Source organism: Manis pentadactyla, chromosome 5, assembly GCF_030020395.1.
Source record: "Manis pentadactyla isolate mManPen7 chromosome 5, mManPen7.hap1, whole genome shotgun sequence".
NCBI lineage: Eukaryota > Metazoa > Chordata > Mammalia > Pholidota > Manidae > Manis > Manis pentadactyla.
The window spans coordinates 44,759,038-44,781,009 of NC_080023.1; the positions used below are offsets into that span (position 1 = coordinate 44,759,038).

General features: G+C 32.6%; 1 protein-coding gene across 8 annotated transcripts in view; it reads left to right on the forward strand.

The window, feature by feature from the left end:
- The window catches only part of EXOC1 (exocyst complex component 1), a 61,564-nt gene that overhangs the window by 30,528 nt on the left and 9,064 nt on the right, over nt 1–21,972 (forward strand). For 4 of the 8 annotated variants that reach the window (XM_036895153.2, XM_036895158.2, XM_036895154.2 and 1 more), the window contains 7 exons: nt 6,601–6,750; nt 13,672–13,777; nt 17,743–17,787; nt 19,073–19,236; nt 19,829–19,933; nt 21,077–21,153; nt 21,683–21,911. In XM_036895153.2, the coding sequence (XP_036751048.1) occupies nt 6,601–6,750; nt 13,672–13,777; nt 17,743–17,787; nt 19,073–19,236; nt 19,829–19,933; nt 21,077–21,153; nt 21,683–21,911 (876 nt within the window). Of the gene's footprint in view, nt 1–6,600; nt 6,751–13,671; nt 13,778–14,671; nt 14,696–17,742; nt 17,788–19,072; nt 19,237–19,828; nt 19,934–21,076; nt 21,154–21,682; nt 21,912–21,972 lie in introns of all 8 variants that reach the window. The other 4 variants (XM_036895157.2, XM_036895160.2, XM_036895161.2 and 1 more) reach the window with 2 other exon arrangements.

Sequence of the window (21,972 nt, forward strand, 5' to 3'; positions counted from 1 at the left end):
TACCTATTTTTATACAATTCTTCAGTTTTTAAAAATGGCACTGTTGATAATGATGTTATCTACATCTGTAGATGGGTATTAAAATACCACTCAGTAAACAGTGAGTTTTTTCTGCACCCACAATTGTTTGTTTTAACATGCATTTATTTATGGATTTGCTTCTTTGCCTTATAAACTATTGGCTTTGTTTAAAATGAATGCTTCCTGATTCTGAAAATCTAATACGTATTGTTACATGTGAATGATGCATGTTAAAAACCAGAATGTTGCAACCATCGGGAATGTGCTGAAGAAAGTGGAGGAGCATGTCCAAGTACAGAAAAGAGATTTTTCTTTGTGTTGAATTCAGTGCATCAGATAACCTAGCGAAGGAGTTGAGAAACATGGGTATTTCTGTTCGTGGCATGGGACAAACTAGATGGGAAAATTTGATTACTGTATTATGGTAAATCTCTTTGTCAATAGCCAAATTTTCATTGTGTGGCTGTTATGTACTTGCTGTCATTCATATGTAAGAATAAGAAATGTCATCTTTAAGATGCTAATAAGGAATCATTAAAACTAATGCACTAAAGCTCTACAGCAATGTATATGTTAAATTGCTCATCATATACAAAGTATATAAATGTGTAAGTGCTGAAGAGGTTTAATCTAAAGTGAATATACTGAGAATTTAAGTAGTCAGATATGGCATCATGTATAAAGCAAGACTTGGACAGTGTGCAGTGCAGTTTTTAACAAATGTATAGATATTATAACTACTGTGCAGAAGAATTCAGTGGAAATAATCTGTTGATTACAGCATAAAAGTAATTTAAGAGCATTCCCTTTTTTTTTAATTCACACATCAGTAAAATTAAAGAAAATTGGGAATCTTACCAAGTCACTGCTTTTTTATCTTACCAAATAAAACCTAAGAAAAAAAAATGCTGCCACCTACTTTGTCTTTTTAATATAAAAATAACATTTTTACAACTAAAAGAAAAAACATAATTTCAGACTTTTAAAATCAATACATTTGCCATTATGAAAAGTTCACTCCCATCATTTTATTTCATATTGCTGTAGGCCAGTAAAAAAAAACTTCACATTTGGGAACCAATCATCAAGAGCATGCTAAATATGATACAACTTTTGTATTACTTCTACATAGCTACATTTTAATGAAACTTGAAATGAATTTTTATTTAATATTTGCTTCTTACTGTATATACATTTAATATGAGAGTGATATTTTAACAATGGCTAGATTTTTTGACTCTTGTAAATCTTATACCCTCAGCTTCCATTGAAATTACAGACTTTTCCACATAATTTTTATATTTTTCTAGGGATTCATGTATCCAGAAAGATACTAAGCTATGAAAAGCAGGCCAGTTGCACCAGTTAGGATTCTGATATAGAAAGCAGGCAGTCAGATTTAGGCTAATGAAATTGAGGAAATACTTGCATATCCTTTAAATAAATTCTTTTGGTCATTTTTTTTTTAAGATTTATATAGAAAAGATAGCTGTTCTTTGCCCTTTTTTTCCCCCTTTGGCTCTACAGAGAGCTCATAATTCTGTACAGTTTCCATTAGCAACATGAAGAGACTGATATGCAGTGAACCAGAAAATAACTGAAGTTGTGAGGGGTTTTGCTATATACTTAAGTTTGGAAATTTTTCTTTCAACATGTATTTATAAAAACATCACATAGTAAAATAAAATAAAACCTATATAATGTAATAGAACACCAGCATTCAGTTCATTTCACAAAAACTGTTTCCTTAAGCACATTTCAAAATTTTTTAAACATGGTTGATAATAGTTTAAAAGCTTCGAAATAATTATAATTACTTAAGGTCATTTTTCTGACATTTGTTGGAACTTCATGAAGATTTTCTTCTTTAAGAAAACAAAAACAAACATGCCAGACATAGAAAGAAAGAGTTCTAGATCTTGAAAATGTATTCAACATTTGACATTTCTATTAAAAAGTCAGTGTAACAAAATGGTTAGGAGTGCAAATAAATGCTGGAGCCAAACTTCTGGAATCAAAATCCTGACTGTTCCTGCCTGCCTGGGTGACCTTGGACAAGTTAGTTGACCTCTTTCTGGCATAGATTCTAGTAATATATACACTAATAAACATTTGCAACTCAGTGAGTTTTTAGAAAATGTATTTGTCTTAGGTTAATTTGGACAAAAGCCTAACATACTGTTTTTAAGTGAAGTTAATAAATGAGTTTTGCTGTTTTTTTAAATGAGGTGGAAAGTACTTTGCAAGATTATTGTGAAAATTAGATTAGAATTTTCATATATATATATATATATGTGTGTGTGTGTGTGTGTGTGTGTTGTTACTAATCTATTATTTATATAGGAAAGTTTGAGTGTCTTCATTTTTTAAATACATAATAAAATTTTTGCGCATTAGAGTTCTAGATATGAATTATCTTGATTGTTATTGATATTATTGATTGAATTACTGAACTTACATACTTAATTTTCCTATTTCCTATAGTTATTTCGGAACCATCCTCTCTAAAATTCAGTCTTTTTGTTAACACTAAAAACTTTTAATCTGCCTTAATAGTAATAGTTTGAAGGTAATGATGTTCTTCATTTTAGAAGTAGATTTTTCAAGAGATGGTGAACTTAAAATGCTGTTTGCAAAAGAAAGCTTTGAATAGTAATATATGTGAGAGAGCTTTGTAAACTGTAAAATCCTCTATAAACATTAATAATTAATTCTCCATTTTCAGAAAAGGAGAAGGTTTTTAATTGAATAATTTCCTGATACTGAATTAAATAGTATAACTTAACATGTAATGGCCTGAGTAAACAGTTGTAGAAGAACATAAACAATAACTCTGAGTCTTGAATCATTGAAAAAAATTACTGAGGAAGATTGTTTTGGGAAATAAAAAGATATCTAACATTGTTGTTAATAAGGATGGAATATTTGGAAAACATAAGCTATAACAAGTCTGTCAAATATTCTTCCCCTTTAATCAGTGTAACTAATTTAAGGCACTCAATTTGGAGACATTAGTAGACCTAAAACTATAATATTTATCTGTGCTTATTAGTATCTACTGTTTGTGACTTAACACAGTCCTAGTCATCCTTATGATGTGGCAATTAAAAAACATTTCTGTATTGTAATGTTTGTATTGACCTTGGGTAGCTGTAATTAGATATATAGTCCCATGATAATACCTGTGTATTTTATTTAATATTATTAATTTTGTTCATATTTGTTGTTAGTCTTTACAGAAAACATGCAGGTGCCCAGGCATTCCAAACATACAGAATAATTCCATTTCTCAACACTGTAGCTCTTATTCCTCTGTCATTCTGCTGGAAGATGTGATTGATTGTTTAGTCAGCCATCCAGGAGACAACATTCAGAAAGGTCCATGCTCCCTAAAGTCTTGGGGTCAGCTGTGTTTCTAGAATTTCTCAGATTTTAGAAAAGTAATAAAATGTATATACTGATATAGCCATTCCAGCAGGGTCTGCAGCAGGGCACTGTAATCAAGCACAGGATATTTCTTTTTTTTCTTTATTAAAGTATCATTGATATACAACATTCTGATGGTTTCAAATATACAACACAGTGGTTCAACTTGTACCCATATTATCAAGTCCTTATTCCCTCAAGTGCAGTCATTGCCTATCATGTAGCAAGATGTTACAGAGTCATTAATTCTCTGTGATGTACTACTGTTCCTGTGACCTACCTATATTGTTATGGTGAATGATAGTGCCCCTTAATCCCCTTCTCCCTCCCCAGTCCCTCCCCTTTGGTAGCCTCTAGTCCCTTCTTGGTGTCTATGAGTCCACTGCTAATCTGTTCCTTCTGTTTTGCTTGCTTTTATCCTCCACATGTGAGTGAAATCATTTGGTATTTGTCTCTCTCCACCTGGCTTACTTCACTGAGCATAATACCCTCTAGATCCATCCATGTTGTTGTAAATGGCAGGATTTCTTTTCTTTTTAAGGCTGAATAATATTCCATTATGTATATGTGCCACATCTTCTTTTTCCATTCATCATGATGGATACTTAGGTTGCTTCCATATCTTGGCCATTGTAAATAGAAGCACAGAACAGTTCTACAGCAAAAAATGTGAGTAGTTTCTGAACACTGTAAATAGCCTCATGACAGTGAATGTCAAATTTCTACATCAAAATAGTTTGGGCACCAGTTTTCAATTTTTTTGAGTTTTAGAATTACAGGAAGGAATTATGGACCTATATACCTAATATTACTTGTATATAATATCTATGATAGCTGTGAATTTCTCTTGCCTCCACCTTCTGGGTTCATGTTATTTTGAATTGGTCAGTCCAGTTTTTTAATACTTTTCTGCTATCTCTGATCCAATTTACCAAGTTAACCTAAGTAGATATCATTAAGATTAATCTTAGAAGTATATTGATTGTTCTTTAGTTTTATATATAATTTCTACATAATGGGTCCTTATTTTTGTATTTCCATTTTAAATTGGGGATATAGTCTTACAAGAAGATAATTCTCCAACCGACTAATTTGAAAGCTTTAATGAAGAACAGACTCAGATAAGGTTGATTTTTAGTACTTGCTGTGTCTTTTACTTTCATCTTTCTTACTCTAAAGGTACTACTCAATTACTAGAGAATTCTTTATTTCCCTAGGCCAGGAATTTTTTGTGAATACTCTGTATTTAAAAGAAGTTATTTTAAAAATCTAAACCACTAAGTTCCTATTTTATGTATATAGCAAACCATATAAATTAGATAGGAGAAAGAAGCCCCTTTAAAATTTAAAGAATTTAAATTCAGGATGTTTATAAGCTAATGTATACCAGCTACTGTAATCCACATTTAATTAGTTTTAGATAACTTTACCAGGAAACGAATTAATCTACCCCAAACGCCAATAGTCTGTGCCATTTTAATACAGTTTTCACAGAATGCTAACAAATAACTTCTGTCTCTCTAGGCAAATCAGATTGAGTCACAATGACATCATATAAATCTTTTTTTTTTAATGTCTTCTTTTGCCCTTTCCTTATTCTTGGGAACTTTTTAAAGGGGAATCTGCTCCTTTAATCTTCCAACTCGCCATCTCTTAGACACTGGCTTTGAGTTTTACAACAAATATTAACTAAGTAGCAGAGAAGGACAGGTGGATTGTTTCAAAAAAAGCGCTGGGAAAATTATTGTTCAATTATTTTGCAGTTTTTGTGTCTGATTAAAATGATTTTGTTAGTTTTTTTTTTTTGCTTGCAAATGTTCTATGTTCTTTTAGATTTTTAAAGTATACATATGTATTTATTTTTACAATACTAGGGCCACATTATACATACTATTTAAAATCTTTTTTCGTCTAACAGTACATAATGGACATGTATCCATTTAAACAAATATGAGACTCCCATCATAATTTCTAATGGCTGTAAAGCACTCTAGCATATGGCTGTATCATCATTTACTTGACCAATTTCCTACTGTTGGGTAATTAGGACATCTGCAGTTTTGCTATTCTAAACAATAATAAAATAACCAACTATCTGTCCACATCTTTGCTCGTTACCAGTATTTTCCTCTTAGAAAAACTCTTAAGTGTGAAATTTCCTGATGAAGAGTATGTACTTAAAAATAGGTGTATTTTAGTAAACTACCAAATTGATGCCCAGGAAAAGCTGAGGCAATTTACTTGCAACAGTAGTGCATGAAAATGCCTTTTTCCACACATCTATGCCAACAGTGAGTCTTGGTAAATGTCACACCTTTGCAAGTCTAACCACATTGGATCAATGATTTTGTTAGATGTTTTAAAAGAAAACAGAAGTGAGATTCACATGACCAAGATTCCAATTCTAGCTTTCCTCCAGTGTGATCTAAGCAAATCACTTAACCTTTTGAATTTCTTTTTCTAGAGCATAATGTTTTTAGATCAGATGATCTAAGGGGTCTGTATTTTCCAAAACAGATGTCAGGATACATACATCATCTGTCTTAGGCCGTTAGATAACTTACTAATTTACTTGTTAAGGTTTAAAAATCATGTGTAGTTACTTACTTAACAAATTATTGGAAGAACTAAAATTACATTATTGTTAGAGATTATCCAGGAAAGTCTCGGATATAATCATCTATAGGCTTTCCTCACTCAAAAATTCTGTATTCTGTATATTTTTATTTGTTGTTTCATATGGTGTAGACTCTAATGGAAATACCATATGTTGTACAAAATTTGTTCTGAATGACTTACATATTTGGTATGTTTCTTAATACAGTTTGTATCATGAAATTTATTTGCTTAGTAAATTGTAAAATGATATGGGAGAAACAAACTTGATCAAAACATTCATTTTCAACTCATTTTAGAAGATGAAATGACTAGTTGATTTATCAGCATCATTCTCGCATGTCTATGATTATTTTTTGGTAGTGATGTTCAGTTTGTATACACAGGATGATGAAAGAAGACAAGTAAGTACTTGCTATTTATTTTTCTATATCCTATTGGTTTTGCTCAGCCATATTTGGTCATTGTTTAGATTTTCAGTTACAACAATGTTTCTTGTACTGTCAGTGTATTAATTTACTTTTTTACTCACTCTAGGGTCATGATCAGAGTTCAACTCTTGCTCAACACTCTGTTGAACTGGCTTTACCCAACCATCATCCATTTCATAGAGACTTGCTCCGATATGCCAAACTGATGGAGTGGCTAAAGAGTACAGATTATGGAAAATATGAGGGACTGGCAAAGGTATGGATTTGACATCAATTACTTGCTGAGTAGAGAGCATAATCTTTAAGAGTCAAGAGGTCATATATTCAGTTCCCCAAGTGACATTTGAAATACTGTAGCACATACTTAGCAAAGCAGAAAGTAATTGAATTAGTGAGTACTCATTAGCTAGGGAGAACATTTATTTTACTTACTTGGATAACGAATAGCTCAATTTTGAACTTCAGTTTACTATAGTATTGGGCCATACTCTAGCCCAAAGGATCATTCGATTTAATTAAACACTAGTTATTTCCTGAGTTTCGTTTATGTGCGGTATAGAAATTAGGGAGTATGAAGGTGTGTGAGTGAGGAATTTTTCTTCTCATAGTTGATAATCTGTTCAGTAAAGCAAGTACAAAGCATTCCACTACTCCAGGCACACAGGGCCTAACAAGCAAGCCTCTACTTCTAAAGAGCTTTGAGTCTGACTGGGAAGAACAATTATACTTATGACAATCAGCAAAAAATTAAGTGCTAAACTGGAAATGAATTTAAATACATGATGGTTTAGAGAAGAGAAATCCCTATCCTGAAACCATGGGGAAAACTTCACAGAAGATACTGGACATAAATTGAGTTTTAAATGAATGGGATTAGTACACTAGCTAAAAGAAAAAGAGCATTCCAAGGATGAGGAATAAGAAGTGCAGACGAAGGTGGAAGAAAATACATCATTTTCTCAGGACAATGAGGAGGCAAACCTGACTGAAACAGGAATTTCATATCCTGGATCAGGGAGAAATTATATGGAAAAAGATGAGCCTTGAACCCTAACCAGCATTCCTCTCACATGGGAGAAGACTGGATGAGGGAAATTAAGAGCCTAATATAATAATTCAAATGAAATGAAATCTTAAATCTGAAAGATAGTGGTAGGCCTAGAGAACATAAAAGAGTGACTCTAAGGACAGAAGGGACAGGATGATGCCAAACTTGCTGGATTTGGAGCCTAGGAGAGCAGTGGTATATACCACTGACTACACATCAGCAACTGGAGAGGATGTGTCGCTCATTGATATGTTTGGTCAGCAAATGAATACCCTTATGTGCTAACACTGTTTTAAGCGCTAGAGACAGAGCACTAAAGGAATCAGAGAAATGCTTGTCTTCTCAGAGCATGTATTCTGAATGACAAAAATCAATTATACGGTATGTTAGAAGGAGCTGCTGAGTTTTCTAGAGAAAAAGCAAGCAATGCTAGGGCTGGGGGAAGGCTGCAGTTTCAATAGGGCATAAGAATAAGGTGATGTTTGAGCACAGATTCTAAAGATAAGCAAGGATGAACAGTGGGAGTTTCTGGGGGAAAGCTTTCCAAGCACAGTGCAGGTGCCCTAAGGCAAGAGCATGCCGGCATGCCTGAGAAGCAGCCAGGGGGCCAGTGTGGCTGGAGCATAGTGATCCAGGGGTCTGAGAAGAGCAAGTGGGAGAGCTAAGGTTGGGTGGAGCCGGCAGACCTGAAAGGAACTGTACACCATTGTAAGGATTTGGCTTTTACTGCGGGAGAGATTGGGTGGAGGGTGGGGGTGGACTTTGGACAATGGAATGGCATGATCTGACGTGTATTTCATACATGGCCATTGTAGCTAGAAGCCACGGGTATAGTATTTTTCTGGCACGTATGCTGTGACCTTCATTTAGTATTGGAATTGGCCATGTCACTTAGGGAACCTAAAGAATTGCTACCTAACTTAAATATATAAATAGCTATATTTTAAGAAGATATGTCAAAGAAATAATCAATCTTCCCATGTTTTCTTCCGTCTGCTACTCCTATAGCTTTTCTTCTTCCTTCATAATTACAACCCTTAAATAGAATTCGTGCCTCATATCGAATTTACCGAGTATCATAATTCTTCCAAGTGGTAAAGATACCTTAAGACAAATACTGGGCATAAAAGCCACAGGTCATAAATCTGCAAAGAAGTAAAAAGCTAACCTTTTCAAACAATATTGCCTCTCTCTCACTTACCAACTTAACATTTCCCTGTATGGCCCCGGAAGATGACTGGTTAGCCAGAGACAGGTAAGATTCCTCAAGGGAGGAACAACCTAAGACAGGCACAGTTGCAGGGGGGTCATCAGGTGAGAAATTGGGGATCAACAGAGGTGAGGCTTAGAACCTCACCCCCCCTGTTTTGAGAGAAATCTTCTGCATACATGGATGTTTTATTGCCCTTGTCTGGCTTGAATTAACACTTAGTCTACAGGCACACACCTGATCATCTACATTTGCTCTCTTACAGCACTAAACTATGTTTTCTACCTTTATCTTGCATCTACCTACCACTTCAGCATTTTATTAAAAATAATGATAATAATAATAATAATAATAAGGGAGAAATGTGGGATTCACATATAAATCAAGTGTAAAAATCAAACGAATATTCGTATTTGACCTGATTGTTTATAGTTCATAATGCTTGATCAAAACCGAAAGTTTCTGTGATGACTGCCCTTGTACTGTTCACCATGTAAGAACTTATTCATTATGTAAGAATTTGTTCACCATGTAAGAACTTGTTCATTATGCTTCAGAAGATTGGAGACTGACGAGAATTAGGCTTGGGGTGGATTAATGATTGTGCATTGAGCTTTGAGTCCCCTATACAGAATTTTATTGTTGTTAACAACCATTTGATCAATAAATATGAGAGATGCCCTCTCAAAAAAAATAAATAAATAAATAGCTATATTTATGTATTACATATAAGAGCAGTTTACTTAAAATTCTGAAATATCCTGGGAAACATTTGAAGTCTTTCATGTATAAATTTTTATGAATTTAGAGTTTAAAAATAAAAATTCCAAATAGGCATAAGCTGTTGTAATTAGTAATAATTTAATCATGTGGACAATATGACCTTTTTTCAAAAGATGTTCTGGAATTGAAAAGAGTGATGTATTTTGTCTCTGTGGAGTGAGAATATTGGAATTGTTAATGTAAAGGCTCTTCTGTGTGCTTATGGGCAAAAACTTCTTAACAGATAATTTAGATAGCAAACTCATGTTATTTTTGTTAGTTTTGCTAGCAAAAATTTTTCCTACTTTTATTCACAAAGTACTGCTTTTTTTCAGAGTATTTTATAAATAAAGATCATTCTCTCAGGAAACTAATATTTATACATGAATCCACCTTTACACTTACTGAAATAATTATTGCAATTCCTATCCACTATCTCATGTTTATGCTTCATGAGAAGGTAGAGGATTAGGTAGAAATTTATGAGAAGCATTATGATAAGAAAAAGGCAGATTATACATTCCTATCAGTGTATTGATATCAACATATTTGGCAAAAGGACATTCTTACATGTCAGTGTTCATGTATTTTCTCTTCAAAGTGCTTTTGCCCATTTAAAGTAAAATCTGGCTCCTCTACCTTTAAACTGAGATCATAAGAAAGGGGATATAAACCTTGGCAAAATAAATAATATTTTTGAATTAAAAATGCTTTTCAAAAATAATATAAATATCCTGAGGTGTTTATATACACCTTATCTGGCTAGCTATTTTAAGTAAGATTATTATTTTTACTCTTCAGAATTAGTAAGTGTAATGCAACTCTATTGTGTTATGTTTTGTTTTGTTTCATTCAACAGAATTCTGATTTGGAGATATCTTAAGGAAAACTATTTACTTTACTGGAATTCTTTGCCTTTTGAACTTTTATGAAGATTAGTACTTTGAATAATTAAACATTATTGTATCTCCTTAAGAGTTTTGTGCCAACAACTGCTTTGTCCCCTAGTGAATATTCAAATAAGTAATCAATAAGCTTTTTGCCTAATTGTATTCTCAGTATTATTGCCCTATCTTCATATATAATTCAGTATTCATGAATGTAAAGTGAAGAAACTAGACATTATATAATCAACCTAGAGATGATGTATAGAATCATTCTCCACTCACAGTATGCTTTCAATTGACAATATTAATGAGCTTTTTTAAATGAAATTACTTATTTCCCAGGAATGTTACTTGATCTTGTGGTTTGAACTTTTGACAAGCTATGTATTTTACCTCATAATCTAATTTAGTTACTGAACTTGTCAAAAACAGAAATTTCACTAAAAGGGAAGGAGAAAAAAATGAATGAAAGAAGGAAACAGACAAACCAGCGTTTCTGTAGTAAGAAAAAGATAATTAAATCCAGATAACAATTTGCACTTGATTTGGTGTACACAGGTCACACTTTTTGGCAGAAGCAGGAAAGAAAGCCTGTTTCAAATTCTTTAGGGATAAGAATCACTAGGCCCTGCCCCAGGCCAACTTATGGCTGAATCTAAGCCCAGCCCTGACTTCTATATACAAGATAAGAGCCTACGGAAAATAGGGTTGTCTTGGTCATGTAATGAACTCAACTGCCCAGTATCCTTCTCCCCAGGACTACAACTCCTATCTGTGGCTCTGGGTAATACATGTAGCATTTAATGATAGAGATGGTCCATCCATGCTTGGAGAGGAAATGAGCTTCCCTCTATTCATAACCTCCTGAGGTTGAGTCAATCTTGAAGGTTCCTCAGACATCTTCTTTCAAATTCAGTTCTACCTTTGTGAAATTTATCTTTTAGTGTAAAGAAAATGTAAAACATGGAAATCCCTGTGAGACTTTACAGCCAGCACCAAACAGTTGAAAAGACTGCCTAAGATAACTAAATTTAACTCATGACAGTTAAATTTTAAGTTGGGTGATATATAAGAGGAATATGTATTCACAGTGAGGCACACCCTTTAGGGTTTGGTAAATGAATTAACTGATAGGCACACCTGTCTGGCCTTTCCCCACTAGTAAGTTCTGTTGAGTACCTGGGAAAAAAGTATCCAGTCATTTAAGATGCATTGAAAAAGGGAGTGATTTTCCCTAGCCTGCTCCAGTGGCTGTTTTCTAGATACAAAAATAGCTTTTGGAAACTTTAATTGCTTGGGTAGGAATGTGTACATTAAACAATTTGGGTATTGGAATGCAGTCTCTGACACTGAGTAATTTCAGTACAAACCATTGATGAACATTTTACAAATGGTGCAAAGCTAATTTTCCATTTGTCAATCATTTGCTGATTTGCAGTGATCAACTTTTTAATGAGAATTTAAACTTAAAAAAAATGAGACATTGAAAAAGAGAGACAGCCCAGTGAAATAGGAATTAATTTTAAGTTTTATTTTAATTTATATTTGCTTTTAAAGTTATACAAATATCATAGGAAAGAATTGCCCATTAGACTAACTTTTCTGACAGAGAGAGTATGTGGGAAATGTGTAGAACCTACAAATTGAAAAAAGCAGGATCTATAAAATGTTTCATCCAAACACTATTTTTTAAGGATATATCTATAAAATAAGAAAATCAGTAAACTCTAAGTCAATATACAGATATTTCCATAAAATATATACCTTTTGAAAGGTGTACCTGATGTTTAAAGCAGGTATTAATCTGAAATAATAAAGGAGGTTGAAGCTTAGATTAATGATACATTTTAAAGAATACCTAGGTACAATTTTTCTGCTGTGAGTTTATTTAAATTAAGTCAAAGTCTGTGTATGGTATTTAATTTAGGACTTGGAAAAATAGATGGTCTCCCACTTTGAAGAGTCCTTCCTGAGAGTATAAAATATTTTTATGTAATGGTAAGCTCATAATGATGAAGATAGGAGTTTCTATGCTAAATAATAGATGTTTTCATTTGAGCTAGAAGAAATCAAATTTGTTTTTTAAAAAATAAATTGTTTATGAAAACTAAGATGTACTAATTTTTTTTTATTTAAGTATGGTTGATATACAATCTTATATTAGTTTCAAGTATATAACACAATGGCTCAGCAGTTACCCATATTTTTAAATCCTCACCCCAGCTACTGCAGTTACTATCTGTCAACATAGAAAAGTGTTACAGAATCATTGGCTGTATTCTCCATGCTCTACTACCATACCTGTGACCAACTTATATTATGATTGGGAATTTTTGTGCCCCTTTATCCTGTCCCCACCTACCTATCCCTACCCCTCCCACATGGTAACCACCAGTCACTTCTCAGTGTCTATGAATCTACTGCTACTTTGTTCATTTTGTTGGGGTTTTTTAATACTCACAAATAAGAAAAATCATATGGTATTTGTCTTTCTCTGCCTGGCTTATTCACTCAGCGTAATACCCTCTAGGTCTATCCATATTGTTGCAAATAGCAGGATTTCTTTTTTATGGCTGAATAATATTCCATTGTGTATATGTAAGATGTACTAATTGTAAATAAATTCTTATTGAAAATAACCTATTTGGGGCAATACCAACAGGGTCTAGTGAAACTGAAAGGACTCCTTTGTTGCCATTGACACTGTCTGTGTAATCATTTTTAAAGCAACATGGCAGTATGGAGGACAGTTATAAAATTCCCTGTAATTTTACCCTTAGGAAATTATTCCAAGGAAACAATTCATTACAGATGAAAAGCTTATTGTAACGTTGTCTATCATAGCAAAACATTGAAACCACTTGCATGACCCTGTTAGAGGAGTTTGATTTACTAAATGGTAGTACATCAACAAAGCATAATACTGTGCAATCTGAGACTGAAGAAATGTGACTGCTCTGACTCAAATATCCTATATATTATGACTGCAACTGTATTTAAAATATGTGAAATAATATGTAAAAATGAAAATATCTGTGATTATGATCAACTTCATATTTTTATAAATTGCTAATGTTATGATGGCCTGTTCAGTTTTTTTAAAGACAGAAAATAGCCTAAATTTTTTCTTCCTGGGATTTTTAGGTCCTATGAAATGCACCAAAATTTTAAACCACAAAATTTAAAACAAGCACGAAGGATTTGGGGGCACTGAAAATGTGAAGTGTTATATTTGTTTTATTAATAAGTATATGTTACTTTTATTTTAAGAATTACATGGATTATTTATCACGACTATATGAGAGAGAAATTAAAGACTTCTTTGAAGTTGCAAAGATCAAGATGACTGGTACAACTAAAGAAAGCAAGAAGTTTGGTAAGCTTAGACACCTCAATTCAATGTTTTCTATTAAAAATGGTTTTGTTTATGACAAATAATTCTAAAGCTTTTTAAGCAAGGTGGAAGAAGATGCAGTAGAATTAATAAAAGAGTAAGACTAATGTATTGGCTTTATAGAACAAATATTTACATCTGTAAATATGTTTTTTACTAATATCCTCTATTATGTGAATTTGACAGCAATTGTATATTCATGCTATAATTTAAAGTATTTGTTAATAGAAAAAGGAGATGGCTAGAAAATACTAAATCTGGCAGAGAAAATATTAGATTTAAGAGACACACATTGATAGTTCAGTTTCTGACTTCCTGAAAGACCTCTTAAGTAGGGGGGCAAGACACTGATCTCTTAAGGCATTGCTCTCCACAGGGAAATGAAAGTGATTCCTGGCTTCTTACTTCTCACTGGCTATTTTCAATCAAAAAAGAAAGTTTGTAATGTTTTCTCCAAAGGAGCTATAAAAATGTTACCAAATTTTCTGCTGCAAATATACCTTAGTTTTCCAAAGAGATGTTTTTAAAGCATGTTTTTTTTTTGTTGCTTCTAAATATGTTAAACAGACAAAAACACGATTTGAAAGGATAACCAGTGAAAGTATAAAGTTGGGAGGAAGGTGATTTGCCAAAGCCACATTCTGCTCTTGCATGTACCCATCTCTGGAGTTCCTTTTGGATGGAGTTCTGTGCCTATTTCAAGTCAAAACCTGGCCTTAAATGGCTACAGTGTGTACTCCTCAGTGTGTCTTCCTAGCTCCTTTAGTATAATGAGTTTAGCATTTGCTTGTTGAAAGGAGCCTATGCCCTAAGCAACTTTGGTAATCAGAAAATAGGATTGAAATTGACAGCACATCTTTCCATTCCTTTCTTTAGGACAGAGAAGACTGTCTTTAGTGGGTAATTATTTTGTAATTCACTGGATGGTTTGTTTGTTTTTTAAATACAAAACTAATATATTGATTTTACTAATCCAGACTTTTGAAATTGAATCTGTGTACAAATATGTTACACTTAGGGAAAGATAGTAATAAGAATCTTGGGACAATAGGCTTTTGGAAACAGAAATGCTAACTCATCCTAAAGGTTAATTGTTCTTAAACATGGTGTGTTTATATCCTTGTTAATGTTTCACTGTGGATATGTTATGCTTTGTTTTCTTTTTTAGTAAACAGTGTATTAATGGCAGTTACATGTTAAGTGTTTTTTGTCACTACTTGTTAGTGAACCATTTTATTTTGAAAGAACTCTAGTATATGAAAACTAGAGGTAAAAGAAATCTTTCTAAAATTCTTCAGGAAGTAATTAATCCCAGTTTCATTATACTTTATCAAGCCTAAGATTCACATTCAGATAAATGGCATGATAAAAATATGATTTAAATCAAGTACAATAGTATCTTAATGGTATCATGATATTAACTGAAACCTAAATTTTTTCGTACCCCTTGAGTTCTTAAATTATCTTGTTAAAAACTTTAAATTAACATAATACAAGTATAGAAGACTCTTCTATAGTTCTAAAATAGCATTAAAATTATATCTCTTCTGTGTATCTATTAAATAACATTAAGAGAGTAATTTGTGATGTTTGATGGCACCAGAAAATTAAAGTTTCAGTTATTTTGATATCATCAGCTACAGGCGAAGACAAACTAAATAATAAACAGAATTAAGATAAAAAGACTTTGGTTCATCTGTAAATATCTAATTTGTTAGCATTTAAAAGTAAATTTCAAGTTAAATACAAATGACTTAAGTTTTAAATAAGGTAGAATGTTTTTTCAAAGACATCTTTTCCATGATTCAAATTATGTTTAAATCAGTTTTTAATAATAATTATAATTAAAACAAACCTGAAATTTTGGAATGATAACTTCAGTGAATCAGAATTAAGCATAAAGCTTAAATTATTTTCTTTTTTACTTTGAAAATGCTGAGTCATAGATGCTAATAAGAATAGAAAGTCAGATTGAATATATTTTACAAAAGGAAATTGTACAGTCACTATAGGTTCAGAGATTCAGGGAATACTCTCTTTTTGAACCAGTCTAGACTCAAGTCTTTATAACATCTACTTAGTTCAAATAATTCAAAATAATGTTCAAATGCAGTAAAATATCTTTTCTTTGTGATAGATCTTTATTTAGGTGCTTTTTTTGATTAATAGGTTTGCTTTGATATTTACCCCCCCAAGATTGGTATTTTGGTGGGTAATTTTCCCCCTTTGTGTTCAATAGATACACATAATGAAATGGCAAGCAAAGGAAATTTAGTGATTATTTAAAAATCACTAGTTTTTTTTACAGCTAGAATACACAGACACACACAGCACTTTAATCCATTAATGTATGCATTTACATACTTACTGCCTCCCTCTTATTTATCAAAAATCTGGAAAAAACCAGTATGCCAGGGTCATTTTTTTCAATCTATGTTTCTCTACTAAACTAAGAAATCTTGTTGATTCCAAAGGAAGTCTTGAATACAAGACTGAATTCAGTGCTGGCTAGAAGATTTACTAAATAAATATGTATTATTTACCTCATATATAATAAGCACTGCCAGGTATTGAGAATGCAGCAACGAGCAAAGCCCCTAACCTAATGAAGTTTATAGACTAGTGGGAATTATTTAAAGATAAGTTTACCTGAATATTGTTGCTTGCTGCTGATAAATAATATAGACTTCTTATGATCCCCAAATTGTAACTTAATAGGCAGTACTAGTAACTCTGTATTCATTATTGGCTACTAAAAAAAGGAAGAAAAAAGAAAAGTACATGAAATATTAGGCTTTGCTCTGGAACTGGTGAACTTAGTATAGTGACACCCTAAGACCACCAGAATGGACTGTTCAGATTGGCTGGCTAGTAGCTCTGGCAAGATTCCTGCTTGGCACTTTACTGTGTAACCTTATTGTTTCATATTTCTTTGAGCTTCAGGTAGCCAAAGCTGGGAAGATATACGTGTCGCCAGTGTGACAAGTTAATAGCTTATATCTGGGCTTTAGTCTCGAAGTTTGGCACAAATAGTGACAGTTGACACACTGTTCTCTGTTTTTAAAATATTTCTAGGTTATAGTCTCTAATTTTCTGTTTCATTCTATAATTTCTTTGCCTTTCGTATTAACTTCTAATTTGACTTTAGAATGTTTCACAAGATGATCTCCACATCTTGATTGATCTAATGTATATATACTGTATAGAAAGAAGTTTTAGGATAAAAGAAATACTAATTGACCCTAAAAGAACTCAAATTCCTATATTAAATGGGTTACTCCCTTGGCTTTACCCTTCCACTGACCCATCTCCTGGTAATTAGTATTCTGATATATACCTTTCATTCTAGGTATTCACAAAGCCAGTTACTATGTAGTTCAGCTTCTTATTTTGAAAAGCACCACTTATCATTTTTTATCAGACATAGTATAAAAGTATTAATCAGATGTATAAAAAATTAATAAAATTAACTAAATAGAATTCAGGAGCTTTCCAAGACTACAAGATTGTTGGTGCATTTAATGTCTAAATTTAAAACTTCATTCTATAAATTTCCACTGTATTAAATTATTTCCTTGAATATATTTTCTTCAGAAACCAAAACTTGCAAATACAGTCTTTTAAGGTTAAGTATACCAGCTTCATAAACTTAAAAGAAAAGTAATTATTTAAAAGTGTGGGAAGGTTTACAAGTACAGATATTTTTATGTGAATATTTGAGTAAAAGCAATACATTGAAAGACTAGTAAATTTTTTTCCCTCAGATAATTTTTCAAACAGTAGCTGACCAACTAAACGTATGTTACATCTCTCGTTACTTGATGCTCATGGTTCTTTGCATGTGTCTTTTAAACTAGAGCTTTAACTTCCTCTTGTGCATGGTTTGTGCAAATTGCAGTTTATTAACTTGTCTTTGTCTTTGATGCTTGCAACCTAATCCATCACAGCTACACTGCCTCGAAAAGAAAGTGCTGTCAAACAGGAAACAGAGAGTGAGTATGCTGAGTGTGTTAGTAGGTATTCTCAGTGCATGTTCGTTCAATGCCTACAAATTACATACGTCTTGAAAAAGGTACACCAAAAATACTGATTGCTAGGTATTGGTGAAAAAATCCAACATGATAATAGTGGTATGGCTACGTCCAAGGAATATGTAATATAGTTAAAAATATGTGGTGGGTAATCAGAAATTTATGGAAAGACTTAACCATTACACTTCTGTTTTTAGTCTGTGTTTAGAAACTTGAAAAATTCTTACAGATATGGTCAGATTTTACATAATGAAACAAAAGTTTGTCTTTAATTGTCCTTATTATGTCTTCATTTGTCCCTTCTGGCCATCAGCAAGTAATACAGGTTAACTGGGAAATATTCAAGAAAAAATTTTTTTGAATTATTTGTCATTTATATTTAATTCTAAATGAAAATGTCACATCTTCTTGTAAAAATGGAATCCTTTAATTTTTAAAATCCTTTAATTCCTTGATGTGTGTAGGATACTGTCCATTAAAATATATGGTGGATAGGAACACCATATATTATTCTCATTTTTTCTCATGGCTATAATGGATACCTATGTTATACCTAAACACAGATGTCCTGAATTAATATGGTTACACTAGTATATATTATATTTTAGTTCTGCTTTAAATATGACAAGTTTTCGGTGTGTTTTTTTCTCTTTGTTTAGTTTTTAAAAAACTATAATCAGTTCACTTACTGTGAAAGCAGAGTTTCTGGTTTGAATCATATGTAATTGACTTTTTTTGTAGGGCAAGAAGGAGTATTAGTGTCATATTGTTCACTCTAATATGTTGATTTAATGTGGAGGCAAGTAATATCAGGATATGGCAGTTTTCCTCAGAAATATAACAAAGTCATATTAGCTAGTGCACAGGGTGGTGGGGGGATAGTCAGCGACTTTTATCAATATTCATGTCTTCTTAATGGGAAAAAAAGTCCTCATCTATTTTAGTCTAGAGATGGTATCAAGCAGTTTTATGGTGACACTGGCAGGGCATAGATAATGTAATCTTTAAGATCCCTTTGTGTCCTATTCTGTAAATCTGTGTGGTTTCACTACTCTTTACAATATGCTCAGGAATAGGACATAAATGTTAATGAAAGAGGGCACTCTATAACTTGTGCCATGTGGCAGACTTGTGCAGTAGCTAATAAGAGCCCTGGAAGACCAAGACAGTGGAAGAGAGCCCCAGTTTGTGCTACAGATCTTTTATTCATGAAGGTCACAACTTACAGAGTTTTATTATTTCTTAGGTCTTCATGGAAGTTCTGGGAAATTAACTGGATCTACTTCTAGTCTAAATAAACTTACTGTTCAGAGTTCAGGGAATCGCAGATCTCAATCATCTTCCTTGTTGGATATGGGAAACATGTCTGCCTCTGATCTTGATGTTGCTGACAGAACCAAATTTGATAAGGTAAAATAAAATAACAAGTGACTTCTTAAACATTCATATTAGTTTTCTAACAGCAATTTGTTACTGCTCTAAGTGTGGTCAAACATTTGGTCTCTGTTGGCTCTCTTAATTTACCATGTCTTCCTTTCCAGTTCTGAATCTGAAAAAGTAATAGTCAACTGGTAAATGAAATGTGCACCATCAATTACATGACATAACAGCTTTGTTAAAATTTGTTATAAATCATAAAGTTCTTATATATCAAGCATAAGTTCCGTGAGTAAATACAACATAAAAAGGAAATAACAGCTTTTATGAAGCTAAACTATTCTCTTCAATGCATTCAATAGGATTAAAAAGTTTATCTCTGTGTTCCTCTTTCCAAATTTCAAAATAAATAATTGTTGTGAGTTTTCTTTTAGGTATGTCTGGCCCTGTGATAGCTTCATAATTCTGCATTGTCCTGTCACTCTTGAGAGGGTTTGTTTTGGGGATTCTGTTGAGATTCTAAGTAAAGCATCAATAGTGCCTGTGGAAAGTGAATTGAACGTGAAATGTTACGTTAAGCGGGTGTTGCAGTTCTCTCACTGTAGGTCCTTCTGGTTTCCTTCAGATCTTTGAACAGGTCCTCAGTGAACTGGAGCCTCTATGTCTGGCAGAACAGGACTTCATTAGTAAATTTTTCAAGCTGCAGCATCAGAGTATTCCTGGAACTGTGGTATGTCTCACGATTATTTATTGGCTAGTGTTTATGATCTGTAGCATAATTACCTAATGACTTTGTCATGATATCTGTATCAGAACAGGGAAAGAAAGAATTTATGATGTAAAGTTGTTTTAAATAATTTCTGTAATATTGTGAGATAATAAAAACAGTGATAGAATTTGGGCATCTAATTTAATATTCCGGACTGTCTTAGACCTAAACATTATCTAAGTTAGTGAGGGGGAAAAGATGTCTGAATTTACTTAACAGAAAACATCATTTAAAAAGCAATTTTAGTAGTTATCAAGAAAAAAATTGTTTTTTTAAAAATGACATTTTATTGTATATACCCTGGTCTACCAAAAAAAAAAAACAAAAACAGAAGAAAACAAAATGAGCTTCAAATGACTCTTCTTATGACTTTGTTACTATGAGACTTTAAACCAATTATTTAATTCCCAGTTTTTCTCATCTGTACAATTATAGTAATAACTGTTCAGCATGGCTCTCAGGTAGCATAAATGTAACATAATAAAACGAGATTTGCTAGAATATTTTGACAAATTTATTACAAGCACAATGCAAATAAAGCTATTTTTAAATTAAGGTCATCTTTAAAAAGAGAACCAACATATAAATAAATAGTCATAAAATAAATGAGAAATTATCTAAATGGTTGGGGATTTATTGTTGTAAATGGGAATGGTAGTGAATTTTCTTACTAGCTTCTGTAAGAATTCTTGGTGACCTTTTTTAAATGCCGAAGTCTTATTAGAATGATGAGATTAATTTTAAAACTCTCTCTTGAAAATTGTTTATGGATCCTTCCTGGAACACCATATATTATTCTCATTCCCAAACCCGCTCTGAGCCTTCTATATCTTCTCACTCCCAGCTTCTCCCTCATGGGCAAGCACTCAAACACGCCTCACCCCACAGTAATTCTCAGATGAAATCTAAGAACAAAGCATTTCACAGACATTCTTAAACAACATTCTAAGTTATATAGTTTGATTAGTAATACTACCTTTAAAAATCATTATTTTTCATAATATATTCTCTCTTAGGAATCTTAAGACTGAGCAGGCTTTTGCTATATGAACTAGTCAAATTGTTGGTCTTTTATTATGTAAAGTACCTGAATAATTTTTGCAGACTGAAGCAGAGGACCTAGATGGAGGAACATTATCACGGCAACATAATTCTGGCACACCACTGCCTGTTTCATCTGAGTATGTGTTTGTTACTATTGTTTATTTTGGAAAGAAAATTAACTTTTAAATTAACCATAGGAGAGTGATGCTCAGTGAGAAGTCCAGATGACTCTCAGTAACCTGACAGCACTCAGAGCACCAACATACGTGCCCACTGTCTTATCAGACATCTTACTGAATTGAAACTGGCCCTGTTGCAGGACTTTTCAGCTCTTCTTTGCTCTAGTAATCACAAAAATGCGGTCAGTTTTGATATTTGCTGGTAGGAAGTAGCATTTGAATTGCACTGTGTTTTTCAGTAATCACAAAGTACGTTTCAGGACCCAGCTTTAGAAGTGACATAAGTTTTTTAAGTGACAAAAGTAACTCCTCAACAAATATTTTTATATTGTAAACTGTTGTAGAAAAGTTAGTTCATCATATTTGGATATTTTTAGTTAAAATACCAAATTTTAGTCATTTTGTATATACCCAGTGGCTTAAAGTTAAAGATAAATACAGCTGAAGTTTGTAATAACTTTCTATGTTTTGTATGTCTTCTGAATAGGAGAGATATGATTCGTCAAATGATGATTAAAATATTTCGCTGCATTGAGCCAGAACTGAACAACCTAATTGCATTAGGAGACAAAATTGATAGCTTTAACTCCCTTTACATGCTGGTCAAAATGAGTCATCATGTGTGGACTGCACAAAATGTGGACCCTGCTTCTTTTCTGAGTACTACCTTGGGAAATGTTTTGGTGACTGTCAAAAGGAACTTTGACAAATGCATTGTAAGGTTTTTGGATTTTTTTTTAAACTTAGAATTCTAGTCATTGCAAAAAATAGGTAAAT